Source organism: Enhydra lutris, unplaced genomic scaffold (assembly GCF_002288905.1).
Source record: "Enhydra lutris kenyoni isolate GAN:26980312 unplaced genomic scaffold, ASM228890v2 scaffoldscaffold2, whole genome shotgun sequence".
NCBI classification, from domain to species: domain Eukaryota; kingdom Metazoa; phylum Chordata; class Mammalia; order Carnivora; family Mustelidae; genus Enhydra; species Enhydra lutris.
Window position 1 is genome coordinate 34,759,418 of NW_019154086.1, and position 20,316 is coordinate 34,779,733.

The 20,316-nt window shown below is 35.3% G+C and overlaps 1 protein-coding gene across 1 annotated transcript in view; it reads left to right on the forward strand.

Annotated features, from left to right (window-relative positions):
• LOC111152420 (G protein-coupled receptor 149) overlaps positions 1-20,316 on the forward strand; it is a 61,481-nt gene that overhangs the window by 5,760 nt on the left and 35,405 nt on the right. The window contains exon 3 of the mRNA XM_022510936.1: positions 1,400-1,857. Coding sequence (XP_022366644.1) covers positions 1,400-1,857 — 458 coding nt within the window. The remainder of the gene's footprint in view (positions 1-1,399; positions 1,858-20,316) is intronic.

A 20,316-nucleotide genomic window follows, 5' to 3' on the forward strand; every position in this document is an offset into this window, starting at 1 on the left:
ATGATATCTATAAATTCTATTTTCAGTCAGCAGAATTGCTTTGTAAATCTTCAGTTCTGGGAAAATTTCAGTAATAGAATCAGTATGTGAATGGCACTAGGGTATATTGTAAAATGAATCAAATTCTATCTGTTGTTACCATAGAAATTTTATAACTTTTCACAAATTTTTCCACCAAGGATACTAAATGTTTGGTATATGACACACAGCTGTCCAAGGAGAAAAATACTTTGAAATGAGCCATGTTTTGAAAGAAGAAAACCAAAACATTAAATTGCATTTTGTCTATCACCTTGCTGTAACTTCATTCTTTTTTTTTTTTTTTAATTTATTTGTCAGAGAGAAAGAGCGAGCACAGGCAGACAGAGTGGCAGGCAGAGGCAGAGGGAGAAGCAGGCTCCCTGCTGAGCAAGGAGCCCGATGTGGGACTCGATCCCAGGACGCTGGGATCATGACCTGAGCCGAAGGCAGCCACTTAACCAACTGAGCCACCCAGGCGTCCCTAACTTCATTCTTAATACACAAAATGATCCAGTATTTAATGACATTCACACATAAGAATTGTATCATTTTCTTTCATTCTCACTTGTAATTCTACTAAGACTTTGTACCATATCTACCACCTAGTAGTACTACTTTAGTATTATAGTAGCATTACATTTTGCTTGGCTTAAATCATGAAAAGTTTTATGCATTCCTGCTGAATTCATCTTGTAATTAGTCAGGTTTAGAGACATACTGTAAAGTGTTTAGATCATAGAAGTAAAAATATATTCACAATTTTTTTACAATTCATTCCAAATTTATTTGTATCAAAATGAATATGTTATTTTTAAAAAAGTTTAAAAACTGTATTGCAATACTTTCTAATTTTTAATGTATGCATTTATAAACATAGAAATGTCAGGAGTGGTGTACATCAAAATATTTAATATAGTCATATCTATTGGTGATATTATCAGCTGAATAACTTATATAATACAACCTTCTTAATAATTTCTAGCAAAATAAAATTTATAAACAATATCTTTTATACCCAAATAAAGAAATGCACAGATAATTGGTAGATTGAAAAAGCTAAAACTAAAATGAATATGTGTGAGAATTTTCAAATTTATGGTTAAATTTTTGTTCATCAGACTGCTTTAAAGATTGCAGGGTTCTTGGAATTGTATGTATTTTAAGCTCATTGTACAAGTGAGAAAAGTTAGGTCCAGAGTGATAAGACAACTTGAATTGATAAGGTATAATTGTTTTTGCATAATTGACAGGAAATGAAGGTAGCTTTTAAATTCTTAGTAATCATTTTGCATTTTCCTATTTTTATTCACAATGTATATCCGATTGTTGTTTATATCTATTTTCCTAACCATGGAAATTTGTTTTTGCTTTTACTTAGCCAAAAGAAGAGGCTTTGAATTCAATCTATCATTCCAACGGAGTTATGGGATTTATAAAATAGCACGTGAAGATTACTATGATGATGATGAAAATTCTACATCCTGTCACAATCTCATGAATTCCGAATGCAAAATGACAAAAGACTCTCAGAGAGATACTCATAATATCTTTAATGCCATAAAAGTGGAAATCAGCACCGCACCCTCTCAGGACAGTTCCATACTGAAAGGGATCAACAAATGCACGAATACTGATATTACAGAGGTTAAGCAGGATTGCCACAGTGAAAAGGGCGTTAATCCACAGCTTTCTGAAAAAACAGGAGATTCTATTAACTATGAAGAAACCACCTTTTTGGAAGGGCCAGAAAGAAGACTTTCTCATGAGGAGAGTCAGAAACCAGACCTTTCAGACTGGGAATGGTGTAGGAGTAAATCAGAAAGAACCCCTCGTCAGGTACAGTAAAGGTTGTTCTTTCTGTGAAATTAAAAGTGAGACCAAGTATAATAGAAATGAAAAAAATGATCAGCTGCTTATTTCATTCAATCAAGTCCAAGGTCAATTTCACTTGCTTTATTTCCATAATATTAAATTTTATTTCAAGGTGTTCTTTTGAGGGACTTTAAAATTTTTTTAATTATACATTTCATTCAAAATCTGTATGTTTTGGGATTGGCAGAGCTAAACAGTTTCTTCGAGAAGGCTAGAGCTTTCTAATTTAACCTTAAGTAATCTAAATTCAGACTAGACTCTCAGAACTTGTTTCAAATTAATTAGTTTTATTCTTCCCTCTCCCACCCAAAAAGTATTATTCCACAAGTGCACAAGGGAGGTTTTCTTTTTTACCTAAAGGCAAATATTTATACAGCTTGTGGTGAGGAAGGTAGTACGGCTGCAACTATACCAGACAGCTTGCCTATTAGTCTTGCTAGAACTAGTTCCTCTAGTACTCGGGCGGTGGCGGGGGGGGGGGGGTGTTTCTATTCCAGAATAGACCCAAGGGAGCCTCTGCAAGCTCTGCTAAATGTTCTGTCCCTTTGAGGACAGAAGAATGGCTTTATGTTTTATAAAACTGAAAGAATTTGCAACTTAATTTCATCCCGTTTTCTCCTAGCTTCCAGCCTGCCTAGAATAATGAGGGATACTTCTTATTTTATTAAAACTGTAGTGTAATATTGGTATGGATTGTTCTTTACTCCAAACTCTCATATCTGGTAATTAAAATTGCCCTTGCTTCCCACACTACTGATTTACTAGGGAGAGGAGGCTTTTTTTTTTTTTACAAGATTCAATGGAAATAAAAGCCCACTGTCAAAACAAAAACATAATTCCAGAAATGTGCAAGGAATAATGCATTCATTGATCAAAATATGACCACATAACACCAAATATGAATATGGGCAGAATCCTCTGAGACTTCCTTTATTCTCCGTGATAATTAAAGCTACTAGTCTTATTCTAATATCACCATTTAAAAAGTAAGTTGGATAGGGGTGCTTGGGTGGCTCAGTCAGTTAACTATCTGCCTTTGGCTCAGGTCATGTTCCTAGGGTCCTAGGATCAAGTTCCGTCCAAAATGGTGCCCCAGTTTAGAGGACAATCCCTAGAGTTTCATCATCAATTTGTTCCCGAATAATCTAAACCTCCTGGTTTTCTTGCACTTAAAAATTGTTTAGTAATATTCATGACAAAATGTTGTGTGTGTGTGTGTGTGTGTGTGTGTGTGTGTGTGCATCCCAATAATTTGCAGCTATCTTGTCTGTCCTATCCCCATGCTTACCCCTTAGGAATTACGGCTATCTTTAATCTTGCTCATACTTTTTGTTTTATTGTTTTATCACAAGTGAGTACATTTCTAACACAATATATTATTTAGTTTTGCTTATTTTGAACTTTCTAAAGATGGTGTCATACTGTACCTAATCTTCTGGGACTTGCTTTTTTCCCCACTCAAAATTACTTTAAATAACTTCATTTTTTTAATGTATTTTGTCAAAACATTGGAAATTATCATCTAAAATATCACAACTTATAGTCCTGGTTTGAAAGTCTTGATTATAGTTTGGAGTTTGATTGACTATCCTAGAAACTTATGAAAAGATCAGACACTTTATACATAATATACTGTACTATGAGCACAATGAAACACAGGCTACCCATAAGCCTCTAAAAATTAAGAAAGAAAATGATATATAGAAAGCACAAAATTTTGATCAATCCAGACCAAATACCAATCAATACCTTTCAACTACAAGGATTTGCATAAGTATTAATATTTTAATATCTGTGAAGAACAAGTATTTTGGGAAATTGACCTAAAATGGTGGTTGTGAAAAAAATGATTAGTGATAAAATAGAGAACATTCAGGAAAGATAAAATTTATATTTTCAGAGACTAACTGAAATTAAATGAAATACTATTATAAATTTTCAAATAGTAGTATGAAATCCTTAAATTATAGGCTGATGTTATTGATATGACCTGCCTTTAGCAAGACTGCCTCTGACTTGAAAGTTAACATATAACCCAAATACATTTAGGGTGGAAAAGATTATGAAAACTTCTCCATGACCAATAGGTTTTAACCCGCAACCTATTCTTCACCACCAGATATTTCATGGGAGTAGATGGTGACTTAGAAAGCACTTTCATTTCATCCTTTTCTCCCAAATACGTTTTTCACTCTGAAACCAATGTTAACTTACGTATCTTAAAGTGATACATTAAACTGCAGTGGACACTGTAGTAAGTTTATAAAAATACTATCTCTTCTGATTGTTACAGTTGTACTTTCAAATATTTAGGCTCCATCTATCAGTTCATATTTAATTGCTCTACAATATATAGTGTGTATTCTTTGTTCTTAGGATTAAAAAAAGCAGGCTTGATTTAAAATATATTCAGGGAGCCTTATTTTGACAATACATGTTGTTTAGAGTTTATGTTAGTAGACAAATTCTCAGTGTATTTTGTTGGAAATCCTAGAAGAAGTGAAAACATCAGATCAAGGTTAAGGTGTAAAGAAGATGATAAAAGAATGGCTTCAGTAGGTTTAAATGTGATCCAGTAAAATTTATAGGAGTTGCAAATGCTTGTAAGACTGAAATTTAGTGTTAAACTTAACCACACAATTACTTCTTTTTGGATCCCTAGTAGGTAGGATCCTAAGAAGTTCACTGTTAAAATATTCATAAAAAATAGAAATGTCAGAGCTCTTCAGTTACAAAGTTTTAATTTGGTAGCTGTGGTGTGACTGTTCCTCAAGTGAAATAATGATTTTCCAGAACCTAAAAATTTTGTCATCTATGAATAAAGAAAATTGGACTTATAAAATAATTTGGTGGCTTGTGGGTGACCACTCTAATTTCTCTTCTAATGCAAAGTCCATCAATGAATTCCATTTTCTTTTCTTTTAATGTGTTGTCTTAAAGCTCTAGAAACTCATTTAATATGATAAATCAGAAACAAAGATATGCTGTAACCATGCCTCTTAATCCTTTTCTAATCCCATCAAAGCATCTGAAAATTGAAAGATCCTCCATTGTGCCAGTAGAATATAGAAAAACAGAGTCTGAAACAATCCTCAAAGGAGAGACCAAACCAGGGGGAAGTGATTACATTTCAATCAGCTACACAAACCACTTAGCATAAGGATGAATAAACAAACAAGAACTAACTTTAAAGTCACCTGAGCATCAAAGAAATTTTATTCTCATTTTAAGGAAAATATTTTAACTATCTAAAAATAGTTTTACAAAGCAAAGTTGGGTTTGCTAACAGAGTGAAACAGCAGCATTGGCTTCTATAGCTTTTAAATATTATTTCTTTAAATAATTTTCATTAAAAATACTCCAGAAACCAAGTCAAACTAGATTATTTGGGTTCTTTAAATTAGAGCTTCCCAAATTTTACTGTACAAATAAGTCAAATGGAGAGCTTGTTAAAAGGTAGATTGTGACTGAGTAATTCTGAGGTGGGCTCCAGGATTCTGCATTTCTGACAAACCCCTAGCTGTCTCTGATGAAAATAACAAGTCCCATCCCAGACCTATAGAGTCAAAATCCCTAGCTGGTTCAAATGCACATTAAAATTTAAGAAGTACTGCATTAGCATCTCATCCCTGGGAGATAAATGCTAGTTTAAAGGGCAGGGCAAAGTTAATTCCTTCCATTTAATATATGCCTCATAAAGTAAAATAAAACTAGAAGAAAATACTCCAATATAGTAGTCTTCCCTTATCTGTGGGGGATATATTCCAAGACCCCTAGTGGATGCCTGAAACTGCAGCTAGCACAGAAAACCCTACATATACCATTTTTTCCCCATACAAACATATTTAGATACAGTCTAATTTATAAATTAGGCACAGTAAAAGATTAATAATAACTACAACTACAATAATATACTGTAACAAAAGTTACGTGAAAGTTGTCACTCTCTCAATTTTAAAATATCTTACTGTACTGTACTCCCTCTGCTTGTGATGATGTGAGATGATAAAATGTTACACGATGAGAGGAAGTGAGGTGAATGATTTGGCAGTGTGATGCAGCATTAGGCTACTACTGACCTTCTGATAATATCTCTGGAGGATTACCTGCTTCTGGACCATGATTGACTGTGGGTAACTGAAACCACAGAAAGTGATACCTGGATGAGTGAGGGGGGATACCTGTACACATATCTCTTATCTGACCTAAAAACAGTGCCTCTTTTCTTTTCATTAAAAAAAAAATAGACTATTAAAAGTTAAATCAGGCATAAAATATTAGTGGTTTTCTGTGACATTGTTAACTTAATAACTGCAAATGCTTAAACCTATTCTCTTTTTGACATTTTTAACTGAAGTGATCATAGGGGAAAAATTCACTTACTACCTTCTATTTGTAGCCTGAGGGCAGTCATTCTAACACAAATGACTGTCAGAGTATACATATCTTATATTTAGCTACATCCATGTGTTACAGCAGTCAGTTCATTACTCACTGTTACGCTGCTTTCTTTTTTTTTTTTTTAAGATTTTATTTATTTATTTGACAGACTGAGATCACAAGTGGGCAGAGAGGCAGGCAGAAAGAGAGGGGGGAAAGCAGGCTCCCCGCCAAGCAGGGAGCCCAATGCGGGACTCGATACCAGGACCCTGGAATCATGACCTGAGCTGAAGGCAGTGCCTTTAACCCACTGAGCCACCCAGGCGCCCCACTTTTTTTATAAACACTTATAACTTTTATTGTCTTGTGATTATAAAATAATATAATTATTGTAGAAAATTTAAGAATTGCTATTAAGCAAAGAGAGAACACCCAATTCAAACTACCAAAAGTTAACCACTATTTATGCTTATCATATAAAACTTCAGGCTCTTTCCCATGCATATATTCTTATTTTTGACAAAAACAGGATCAAATTGCATATACTCTCTTGGAATCTGCTTTTCTTTGTATAACAGTATAATTCCCATCTGCTTTAAATTGTTCAAGCACTTTTTGAGCTTATCTGGTACAGTTTAGAATGGCTGTTTGGAGTATAGCTGAAAACTCATCCGTGAATGTAAATTCGTTCTCAAGTACTTAAAGTCTTGATAGTTGAAGGTAGGGGGTTTCATTGTAAACTACTTCAAATATTTCATAACCTCACAGCATATATCATTTGCTGAAATGAAGTAAAACTGAGCTGTTTAATTGTTGACTTTCTACAAATTCAAGGGGATTACCACCGGATCAAAATTTGTGTGGAATTTTATAATTCACCCTTTAAGCTAAGAATTTTGTTAACATTCTCAAAAACACCTCCTGGTTTAAGGAGACCTTAGAAGGCTATGTACTGGAACTTCCCATATATGGGCTTGAATCTCTTCTATGACCTCCTATTGAGTGATTATCCCTTACTTGAACTCAAATGCCTGGAAATTCACTACACTTTTCAAACTTTTTATTGTGAACTAATTTTAGACTTACAAAACAGTTTCAAAAATGGTACAGAGAGTTCTAATATAGACTTCATTCAGCTTCCACAAATGTTAACATGTTATATGACAATAATGTAATTATCAGGAAATTAACAAATGATTTATAGACCTTATTTCAATTTTGCCAGTTGTCCTACTTATGTCCTCTTTTTGGTCCAGAATCTAAACCCAGATCCCATGTTGCATCTGTTGGTATTACTCCTCAGTCTCTTCCAATCTATAGCAGTTCTTCAGTCATGTCTTCTATGGCTTAGGCAACTTTTGAACTGGCTAGTTTGTTTGGTTTCTGGAATATCCTTCAATTGTGTTATGCTTTCTATTGATTCAATTGAAGTAACACATTTTTGGCAAGAATAACACGGAAGTGATGTTTGCCCTTCCCAGCTCATAAGATCAAGAGGTACATGATGTTGATAATGCCCTATGATGGTGATTTTGTAAAGGTGATGTGTTCCAGATTTCTCCATGTAAGGTTACTATTTTTCCCCTTGTAATTTATAAGTATCTTATGGTAAAACACTATGAAGCTATGCAAATATTCTGTTTCATGTCATACTTTTCCTCACTAATTTCAGCTTTAATTGATGAATCTTGCTTGAAATGATTATATGAAGGTAATTTTCTATTTCTATCATTTCTTTTCTATTTATTATTGGAATTCACCTGTAAGAAAAAGCCATCTCTTCTCTTCCACTTGCTTATTTATTTATATCAGTATGGGCTCAAAGATCCTGTTTTAATCTGTAGTTTATAAGTCACATTATTATTCTTATTTTGTTACTCCAGTTGTCGTAAATTTGACCACCGAAGCTCTTTCAGGGTGATTCCCATATCCATCCAGTGGCTAGCCCTATCTTTTTTAGCACGTCCTTACTTTCTAGCAGCACAAGATATTCCAGCCTAATCTTGTATTATTCCTGACCCATCCTTAGAATCAACCATTTTCCCAAGGAGTTCTGGTTTCTTTTATTGGAAAATGGTATTTAGAAACCAACATTGGGTGCTAGGTATGCTCATTGCTACTGGGGTGTATTGCTTTTAGACCTTATCATTGGACAGATCTAGGAGACAGATGCATGTATAATCATGTACACATCTATATTTCTATAACAATTCCTCTGTATAAATAATTTAATACTATGGGTTTGCACTAATACCTCTAAGTCCAATCAAATACCAATGGATTCATTCATGCCTTTCCCTTTTCTTATTTGTTACTTCTTTTTCTGGCAGTGAGACAACTGGCTCTCACTCTCCACAAATATATTTACTTATTTGCTCAATCCTGGTATACATATAAAGTAGATTTAGAATAGTGAACCTACATTCCTGTGAGAAAAAAAAAGTAGTAACTGAAGTATAATAATTGTGTATAGTTCTCTTCATCTTTAACCTTATAGTTTATAGTCAAAATATGATCTTCCCCACTTACTTAGGTTAGTTATTTTCATTTTCATTCCCTTCATTTTATATTACATTTTGAGTTCCTCCCACTTTCTTTTTGATTTTGATTATTTATGTTTGGGTATATGAAACATTACCATGATTCTAAGAGTCAAAACCACATAAGATATATGCTTTCCTCCCTCATTCCTTCTTCCCTTCCCATTTTTCCATTCTTTCCATCCTGTACCTACCTATCCTCTGTGCATAATAAATCTCATAGTTTTTGGTTTAATGAACCTGTTTTTTTTTTTTTTTTTTTGCAAGATGAGCAGATATATGCACACCTTCTTATATCTCCTTCTTCCTTGCATATACTCTTTTGCACTTCACTTTTTCCACTAAACAGTACATCATAGGGATGCCTGGGTGGCTCAGTTGGTTAAGCAGGCTCAGGTCATGATCCCAGGATCCTGGGATTGAGACCCACATCAGACTCCTTGCTCAAAGGGGAGACTTCTCCCTCTGCCTGCTGTTCCTCCTGCTTATGTGCATGCCCTCTCTCTCTCTCTCTGACAAATAAATAAAAATCTTTAAAAAAGCAAACAAACCAAAACAAAAAACAAAAAACAAACAAACAAACAAAAAAAAAACCTAGCATATCATAGAAGTCACTCCCTATCCGTTCATAGAGATATTTCATTTTTATAGCCACATAATTATCCATAGTGTGGATATGCCATAGTTAGTTCAATCACTCTCTTATATGGGCCTTATGATGTTTCTAATATTTTACAATAAAAAATACTGCAGTAAACATCATGCATATGTATTTGCATGTTGCTGAAGGTATATCTTCAAAATAAATTCTCAAAATTAGGATTTTTTATCAAAAATAAGTGTAGTTTTGTTAGGAATTGCCAAATTCGCTCCCAGAAGGGTCATACCAATTGGCACTCCCATTAGCAATATGTAACAGAGGACTCCTTTCCTCACAACCTCAGTAACTATATTATGGTGTTTTTAAACTTTTGTCAGCCTGAGAGACAATCTCAGAATTGTTTTAAGTTATAGTTATGTAATTATAAATGGGTCTGCATAGTTTTCATATGTTTAAGAGCCCCTTTTTGTCTTTTTATTTTTTATAAATTGTTCTTATCTTTTCCTTATTTTTCTATCAGGTTTTTGTCCCTTTATCCTTTGATTTTTTTTTTCTAAGATTTTATTTATTTATTTGACAGAGAGAGAGAGAGCAAGCACAAGTAGGCAGAGGGGCAGGCAGAGGGAGAGGGAGAAGCAGGCTCTCCACTGAGCAGGGAGCCCAATGTGGGGCTGGATCCCAGGACCCTGGGATCATGACCTGAGCCGAAGGCAGTTGCTTAACCAACTGAGCCACCCAGGTGCCCCATCCTTCAATTTTTAAGAATTCTTTATATATTAGGTATATTAGTCCTTTGTCTATGATGTATATTGCAAAGATGTTTTCCCAGTTTCTCAGTTATCTTCTGTTTATGGTGTTGTTGTTTCTTTTTTAGAATGCATACTTTTAAAATTTGTTTACAGTAAAAATTATCAGTCTTTTATTTAATTGTCTCTGGATTTTGAGTCATAGTTAGAAAACCAGTTCAAAATGGAATTCACCCATGTTTTCTTCTAGTAGATGTATGGTTTCAATTTTTACATTTGGATCCCAGATCCATTTGGAATTTATTTTTGTATTTGCCATAAGTTACGAATATATTTGTCTTTTTTCTTTTTTTTTTTAATTTTTTTAATTTATTTTCAGCATAACAGTATTCATTGTTTTTGCACCACACCCAGTGCTCCATGCAATCCGTGCCCTCTCCAATACCCACCACCTGGTTCCCCCAACCTCCCACCCCCCGCCCCTTCAAAACCCTCAGATTGTTTTTCAGAGTCCATAGTCTCTCATGGTTCACCTCCCCTTCCAATTTCCCTCAACTCCCTTCTCCTCTCTAACTCCCCTTGTCCTCCATGCTATTTGTTAGGCTCCACAAATAAGTGAAACCATATGATAATTGACTCTCTCTGCTTGACTTATTTCACTCAGCATAATCTCTTCCAGTCCCGTCCATGTTGCTACAAAAGTTGGGTATTCATCCTTTCTGATGGAGGCATAATACTCCATAGTGTATATGGACCACATCTTCCTTATCCATTCGTCCGTTGAAGGGCATCTTGGTTCTTTCCACTGTTTGGCGACCGTGGCCATTGCTGCTATAAACATTGGGGTACAGATGGCCCTTCTTTTCACTACATCTGTATCTTTGGGGTAAATACCCAGTAGTGCAATTGCAAGGTCATAGGGAAGCTCTATTTTTAATTTCTTGAGGAATCTCCACACTGTTCTTTTTTCTAAATAGTTACTCGTTATTTATTAAAAAGTTTAATTTCTTTATATTTTTTTAAGATTTCATTTATTTAGGGGCGCCTGGGTGGTTCAGTGGTTAAAGCCTCTGCCTTCGGCTCAGGTCATGATCCCAGGGTCCTGGGATCGAGCCTCACATCGGGCTCTCTGCTCGGCAGGGAGCCTGCCTCCTCCTCCTCTCTCTCTCTGCCTGCCTCTCCGCCTACTTGTGATCTGTCTGTCAAATAAATAAAAATCTTAAAAAAAAAAAAAAAGATTTCATTTATTTAATTGACAGAGATCACAAGTAGGCAGAGAGGCAGGCAGAGAGAGAGGGGGAAGCAGGCTCCCCACCGAGCAGAGAGCCTGATGCGGGGCTCAGTTCCAGGACCCTGGGATCATGACCTGAGCCAAAGACAGAGGCTTTAACCCACTGAACCACCCAGGTGCCCCAAAAAGTTTAATTTCTTTTAAATGCCATCATTACTCACAGTATTTTGAGATATCATTTTTATCTTATACTACATTTCCAAACCTAATTGGGTCTATTTCTGTGCCTTCTATTCTGTTCCACTACCTATTCATCTATTATCTCACTGTTTTAATTGGAGAGGCTATTATAGTGAGTTTTAATGTCTGGTAGAGTTGGTTTCTCCCCACCCCCCATCCCCAGTATTTTTTTCTTTTTCAGTATTTTTCATGCTATTCTTGAACTTCTGCTTCCTATCTAATTCACTTTCAACTTGTCCAATGCCACAAAAAAGCTTTATCGAGGTGTGTTAAATTCATAAATTAGTTCAGAGAGAACTGACATTCTAATAATGTTTTGTTGTCCTCTCCAAGAATATGGGATGTCTTTCCATTTCTTCTAGTCTACTCTTGTTATGTTTCTCCTGGAAGATTTTAAAGCTTTCTTCCTACAAGTTTTATAACTTTTCATTAAGTTTATTCCAAAATACTCAATCTTCTTTGTTTTCATTGTAAATGAGGTTCTTCTACCATTATGTTCTCTAACTGATTATTGCTTGTGTATATTAAGGATATTGATTTCTGCCTGTTACTTTTACTTCTGCTACACTACCAAATTATTTTATTGTATAAATAAAATTATTGATTATCTAGGGTTTTCTAGGTATACTATCATATCATCATCAAATAGAGATAGTTTTTTGTTTTTTTATCAATTCTTACACCTATTTTTAATTTCTCTTGTCTGGTTGCCTTGGCTAATACCTCCAGAACAATTTTGAATAGTGTAAGAGACAGGGCATCCTTGCTTTATTCTTGATCTTGGTGAAAGGTTTCTGATGCTTTCTCATTAAAGCAGATATTGGCTCTCACTACTTTGCAAAGCAGGTAATTTAATATTTTCATGATGATAATGATGATGATGATAATATGATGATAACTAATACTTACTGGGCACTTGCTCAGAACTATGTACCACATACAGTTCTAAGTACTTTACATATAATTGCTCATTTAGTATTCACAAAAACTATCTGGTAGCTACTATTATCCAATTTTACAGATGGAAAAACTGAAGCACAGAAATGTCTATCAGAGCCTAGGAGCAAACTCAGGCTATCTGACTCCAGAGCTAGTCCACATATGCATATCATAACTGCTTCAGAGAGATAATTTTCATAGTTAGCAGTCATTTCTTACACTAACTTCTATCCATTCTCCTCACACAGGCAGATTAGTATCACCTAGGGAAACTTTAAAAATGTCCCACCAACAGAAATTCTGATTTAATTGGTCTACAGCAAGATTTGGATAGTGTTTTGTTTTGTTTTGTTTTTTTTTTTTCAAAGATTTTATTTATTTATTTGACAGATAGAAATCACAGTTAGGCAGCGAGACAGGCAGAGAGAGAGAGGAGGAAGCAGGTTCCCTGCTGAGCAGAGAGCCCGATGTGGGGCTCGATCCCAGGACCCTGGGATCATGACCTGAGCCGAAGGCAGAGGCTTTAACCCACTGAGCCACCCAGGCACTCCCATGGATAGTGTTTTTTAAAAACTCTCTATGTGTAGATATTTGCAAAATATATCAACAAAGGACTTGCATTTAGAATATATATTTTAAAAAGAACAGTAAATGAATATGAAAATGACAGACAACCAATAGTATATGACCAGAGATTTAAAGTCATACTTCAAATAAGAGGAAATAAAAATAACCATACACATATATAAAGGTATACCACATCATTAACAATCTGGAAATCTCAATTAAAATAGCAATGAGACACCACTGCACACCCACAAGAATAGCCAAAACTAAACCATCTAACAATGCCAAGAGTTGATGAGAAACAGTCTGGGAACATCTACAAAAGTTAAATATATACATGCCTCACACCCTAGCAATTCCACTCTTGGGCACACACCTTAGAATTGCACTGTTCAATATAGTTGCCACTTCTCACATAGATCTATTTAAATGTAAATTAATTAGGGGCACCTGGGTGGCTCAATCAGTCAGGTGTCCTATTTATATTTCAGCTCAGGTAATGATCTCATGGGTCGTGAGATAGAGCCCTGCACAGGGCTCCACACTCAGCAGGGAATCTGCTTGGGATTGTCTCTCTCCCTCTCCCACTGCCCCTTTTCTATCCCTAAGATAAATAAATAAATCTTTTTAAAAATTAATTTATTTTTTATTTAAAACTCAGTTCCTCAGTTGCACTACTCACAGTTCCAGAGCTTAATACCCATATATGACTAGTGGCTACTACTGTATTGGACAACAAAAATATAAAATATTTCCATCAATGCAGTTCTATTGGACAGTGCTACCCTAGAACCTAATCTCTTCCAAGGTTGGGAGGGGCTTTAGCAATGTGTTCATATGGACATAGGTTTTTGTAAAATTAACAAAAACAATATTTGTGTATTCAAGCTACCAGTGTAACATCACTGAATGCAGTTAGGAAGAAAAGTGCAGCAGCACATTATTTAGTATTTTCAATATATATATATATATATATATATAACAAATATATATATATATATATATATAAAATAACAAAATGTAATAAAGCGGGAAAAGGTGAATTTGGGGTATTCACTATCTTTCTAATATAATTTAGTTTAAGTTTATATAATATACTTTTTATATTGGCTCTCAAGATTGCTGAAATTTTTATGGCTCAGTATAAGCCAGTTTCAGTATACCACTGGCACACTTCATTCAACATAAAACATGTGCAACAACAACCAGTGTCTGATCACATGAGCCATAGTGTCCAAGCTGTTCTGCACTCTTGCTTCCCTGCCTTTTTTTTTCTTTTTTTTTTGCTATGTTTCACTCTATCATTCTTTCTCCATTTTACCATTTATGAGTCTGTCCTTTACCAGGCACCTCAACCGAGAATTGATTTAGGCATTTGATCTTCTTAGCTTGGCTTGACTCCCAATTTTTCCCAAACAGTAGGGATTGAATTTGCATCCATTTCAAATGCAAGGTCTAAAGTAGAAACACTTCCCTCCCCCCAACAATTCTCAATAGACAACAAAACACTGGGAAATATGCAAACACCCACGCTATGTGGCTAGTATTGTAAGCTTAAAACTCAAGGCTGTATCTTCTGGTTCAATGTTTAATGATCTTTTTAAAAATTGTATTCTTTGAGGGGTGCCTGGATGGCTTAGTCAGTTAAGCGTCTGCCTTTGGCTCAGGTCATGATCCCAGGGTCCTGGGATCAAGCCCCATGTCAGGCTCCCTGCTCTGCTGGGAGCCTGCTTCTCTCTCTCCTTCTGCCTGCTGCTTCCCCTGCTTGTGTGTGCACCCAATCTCTCTGTCAAATAAATAAATGAAAATCTTTTTAAAAAATTATATTCTTTGAAATAAGAAGGAACTGACTAAAGAAATCATTCTCTCTCTCCCTCTCTTTTTTTAAACCTGTCTCCTTCCCTACCACAGACTGTTGGAAATGACTGATGAAGACTTAAAGGGTTAAAAAGACAAAGAGAAGAGAGAAAGAATCTCTATCCCCTACAAAGTCCTTACATATATAATAAAAATCTGATCTTAATATTTATATTCCTAAAAATATTTTATTAGTGTTAAGCTTTCTTTGAAATTATGTTTATAGAATCATATTTTATCCACCTTCAGACATAATTTAGATTTTTAAACCATCTGAATATGACATCTTGTCAAATTACATAATGTTCAATTTAGATGGATAGTTCTTATACTGAATTGCAACAAGTTTTAAGTTTAGGGAGCCTTTCAAGCAAAAGAAAAGTAACATCAACTCATTATAGATAGAAACTTTAAAGCCTCCCACTACAATTAAGTTAAAAGTCACACACACACACACACACACAATATACAAATATATATTGTATACATATATATTTATATATTATATATAATGTGTATACATATATATATATTGTGTGTGTATTAGACATATAGTAGTGTGCATATAGTAGAGTATATATAATTAACAATACTGTTTCTTTAACTATATCTTGAAAATATAAATTCCTAAATATAGAAACCAGTAATGTGATTCCTATTATTCCTTGACAATTAATTAATTGCTTGACTTTATCCCTGTCTCTCACTTATAAAATGGCAATAGTTATATTGATCCCATACTAAATAAAGATTCCCAAATAAGAAATGGAGGTTAATATGAAGGAAAATTTTAATTTAATTAATTTAATTTAATTTAATTTATAAGTTGAAGCTCATCTGGGCAACATTAAACATTTAAAAAAACAAAAACAAACAAACAAACAAACAAACAAAACTTGCTTGGAATGAAGTGTTCCAGTGAGACCCTTATAAAATCCTAACCACTTCGGTACTACTTAGATTTAGGTTCAAAACTAGACACACATCAGCACATTTATAATTCCCTACCTGAGCCTAAGGCATCAGGGAAAGTATAAACAGTCAAGAAACGTACCACTTTCAAACATTAAATAAATATTCTGAATCCTCTAGCTGTGTTTTCCTATTAAGAAATTACTTTTACAGGATTTTCTAATTTCCCACATCTGGGTTTTTTGGCTGTACACATTAAGGTTTAGAAAATATCACCTTTTGGGGGGCCTGGGTGGCTCAGTGGGTTAAGCCTCTGCCTTCGGCTCAGGTCATGATCTCAGGGTCCTTGGATCAAGTCCCACATCACATCGGGCTCTCTGCTTAGCAGGGAGCCTGCTTCCTCCTCTCTCTGTCTCTCTCTCTGCTTGCCTCTCTGCCTACTTGTGATCTCTGTCTGTCAAATAAATAAATAAAATCTTAAAAAAAAAAAAAAAAGAAAGAAAACATCACCTTTTGACAGAGTATATGATTTTTTTAGGCTTTGATGGTTTTAGTCTTGGTCTAGAAATTATTGAACAATCTGATTTAAAAGATATTTTCCCAAATCTACCTCCTTACCTTTCTGTTCACATCCAAAGAATAAAAATACCTCTTAAGGGTATTATTTACTTGCTTTTTTAGGTCATATCTCCAGGCCTATTTTAGCTTCCTATCAGGTGAGTATCCCTGCACTCACTTTTTCTTCTAAAACATTCCAATTTAAAAAATTTCTTCCTCACTATAGTTTTGCGTATACAAGAATTACAGACTTGCTGGATCTAAGACAATATATTTCAGACTTGTGGTCTATAAGAAAGCAATTACTCTTCTTACAAAGCAAGAAGGGAGGACTCAGCTTGAGTGATAACTGGTAGACAGAAACTAATCATTGGGGAGTTGTAATGCTTGTTAGAAAACAATTATCATGAGGCCTCTGACAACTGACTGGCTAATCCAGTCAATGAATTTCTGCATATCTATATAATTGGAACGTTTAAAACACTTAGATTTGGGCTAAGTTTTATAGTATCCAAAACTTTCTCCCCATTGTATTTTAAAATAACTCATACTTGTTAATTCAGTTATTCTCAATTGGCTGCTCCATCTCGGTTTTCTGGGATCAGGTCTTCAGTGCTGTAAAGAGGCACTGGCCGGTAATGCAGCCACTACCCACATATGTCTAGACTTAAATTTATTTTATTTTATTTTATTTTATTTTATTTTATTTTTAAAGATTTCATTTATTTATTTGACAAAGAGAGACACAGCGAGAGAGGGAACACAAGCAGGAGGAGTGGGAGAGGGAGAAGCAGGCTTCCCACTGAGCAGGGAGCCCAATGCAGGGTTCGATCCCAGAACCCTGGGAACATGACCTGAGCCGAAAGTAGACGCTTAATGACCGAGCCACTTGGGTGCCCCTAGACTTAAATTTGAATTAAAATTAAATAAAATTTAAAAATTATTTCCTCAGTTTCTTTCCTCAGTATCTTTCCTCAGTATCACTGACCACATTTCAAGTGGCTTGAAATATGACTAGTGGCATGTGTTTAGTGGCTACTTCATTGGAGTGTGAAATCATAGAACATTTCCATCATTGCAGGAAGTTGTTGGATGGAGCTGCTCTACAGCATCTATGTTCTAAAGCTTCTTTAAATAGCTGAAGTGCATTTTTTCCTTTGCATCCATTACTGCCAAAATCAGGTTATTATAAAGAAGAAATCAGAGACACTCAGGGCTCAAATTCCATCCTACCCACTACCAATTCAAGATTAGTGCCAACCAAACCCAGGAGGTTTTAGTCTGCCTAAAACATCTACAAAACATTTGCTTTCCTATACGATGATCCCAGCAGACCCACTGTTTCCCCTGTGAGAAGGGAAGACTCATAGGAGATAAGGGCATTTCCAAAAATGATCTGGACCATTTCCCAGGTGACTTTAGTAAGTTTGGTTGGATGCACTCTACCCCTACTATAAGTGATTTTTTTTCTTCTGTGCCTTTTATTTTTTAAGATCTTATTTATTTATTTGACAGAGATCACAAGTAGGCAGAGAGGCAGGCAGAGAGAGAGGGGGAAGCAGGCTCCCTGCTAAGCAAAGAGCCCGAAGCGGGTCTCCATCCCAGGGCCCTGAGATCATGACCTGAGCCCAAGGCAGAGGCTTAACCAACTGAGCCACCCAGGCACCCTCCTCTGTGCCTTTTTAAATGCATTTCTCTCTTTCTACCCTGTCTTTAAGTATACGTTTTTGTAATTATGTATTTGCCATCTTTACAATTGAATCTTTGTGTCTCCCAGAGTCCTGTATGGTGCCTGCTGTGAACTTAGTGCTCCATAATGATGAATAAAAGAATACATGATCTGGAGCTGAACCACTCTCTCCCAGATATTCCTAGAGGCCTTCCTGGGGAAAGGGGCCATGGCTATGTTTTCTGAATATCACTTCCAAGGTAACAGAAAGTCATCCCTAAGTGAGTCCTCAGGTAAAAGCATTGTTGCAGACCCAAGTATTTAGAAACCCAGAAAATTGAGAAATAAAAGCTTGAGGTGTGGTGGAAAACTAGGGAGAGACAGAGACAGAAAGAAGTTGTTTGAATTCTCCTGATACACTCGGGAAAAACGAAAGGAAAATTGGGTTCCAAATTGGTTCTTGCCCCACAAATTACAATTCAGAAGAATACATATATTTTGGAACATTGCTCTTTACACAGCAATTCACAATTATGTTGTGCCACAGTTCATTCTCATAGATGAGAAAAACTAAATGTAAATGTGTTTTCAATGTAAGGTAACAGAGAATCATTGATATTTTCCAAATAATTTATTAACTGAAGCATGATTTTTCAAAACCATCTGAAAAAACACTGGTATTTTTTGATGCACTTTATTAGAAACTGTGTACAGTTCATATATCAGCATCCTTTCCTCCAACTCAAAGTGGGCAAAAAATTATTATTTCTTTATTTTAAATACTTCCGTACACGTTGAAGCAAGTTACAACAAACCAGTGGTCCTCCACAAAAATAATACTTAGGCTTATTTTTTTCCACATTTATCTTATCCTTTGCTTCATTCTTCTAGAATCATACCATAGGGGTTCACAGGATGTGTACTGTTTAATAATAGAAGACATCACTGGTAGAATGAAAATGTTTCCAGGTTGTTTTTTTCTTCTCAGGATAGATTTTTCAGCACTCCGGAGAGCTTGCTTGATGTGATAATAATAATGTACTCTCTAATAAGAAACCCTGGTTCTTTAGATGTGGTCTTATTTATTTTCTACCATTCCCATGAGGCAGGAGAAGGTACAGCTTTTTGAAATTTAACAAGATATCCAGAGATGGCAAATGACTGAACTAGGAAAATAAATTTAGGCTCACTGATTCCTACTCTACCAAAATTAAAGGAGACATGAGATCTGACCTATGCTTGCATCCAGTCAGGTTTGAGTCACTGCATCTTGACCTTAGGTAGTGTGGGGAGAGTGTAAGGGTACCTGACTGTGCCTATATCATTCACTCAATAACTATTCATTGAGCCCAGGGCTTAGGTACTAATATAAGATTCAAAGGCAATAAGATAACTCGCTCTCAAGTTATTCAGAGACCAGGAAGGGCGGAAGGGTACAGATAATGACAATATTTCAAGAAAATTGATGACAGCGGTTTGTGAAAAAGTGCTACAGACACAGGTAATTCTGCTAAAGGGAGAGCAGAAATCATCACAACTTTCATTATGAGCCGTGAAAGGAGTAACAGTCCACCCTCCAGAAAGGGGTGGGATGAAGAGAACACATTACAATACACAAAGGCTTGAAAAGTCCAGGAACTTTCAACATTACATTTTGGTATAAAATTTTCATTCAAAAATTGCAGTGATAAGTCTTGTTTATATATTTATTTAGTTACACATTTTAAAATTTAACATGTGGTTAGCATAATCCTGAGATTCTCCTGGATATTTCCAGGAGAAAAAGGAACAAAGAGAAAAATACACTTCAACTCCTTCTGAAAGAGAAAAGTTGAATCGATCCCAGATGATTAGGAAGGAAATACATAGATTATTATAACATTTTAAAAATACTGAGTCTCTTATTCAGACATATCCAACTTTATTAATTAGAAATGCCCTTGCGTGGTGCCTGGGTGGCTCACTGGGTTAAAGCCTCTGCCTTCCGCTCAGCTCGGGTCATGATCCCAGGGTCCTGGGATCGAGCCCCGCATCGGGCTCTCTGCTCACCAGGGAGCCTGCTTCCTCTTCTCTCTCTGCCTGCCTCTCTGCCTACTTGTGATCTGTCAAATAAATAAATAAAATTCTTTAAAATATATATATATATATATATATATATATATATATATATATATATATATATA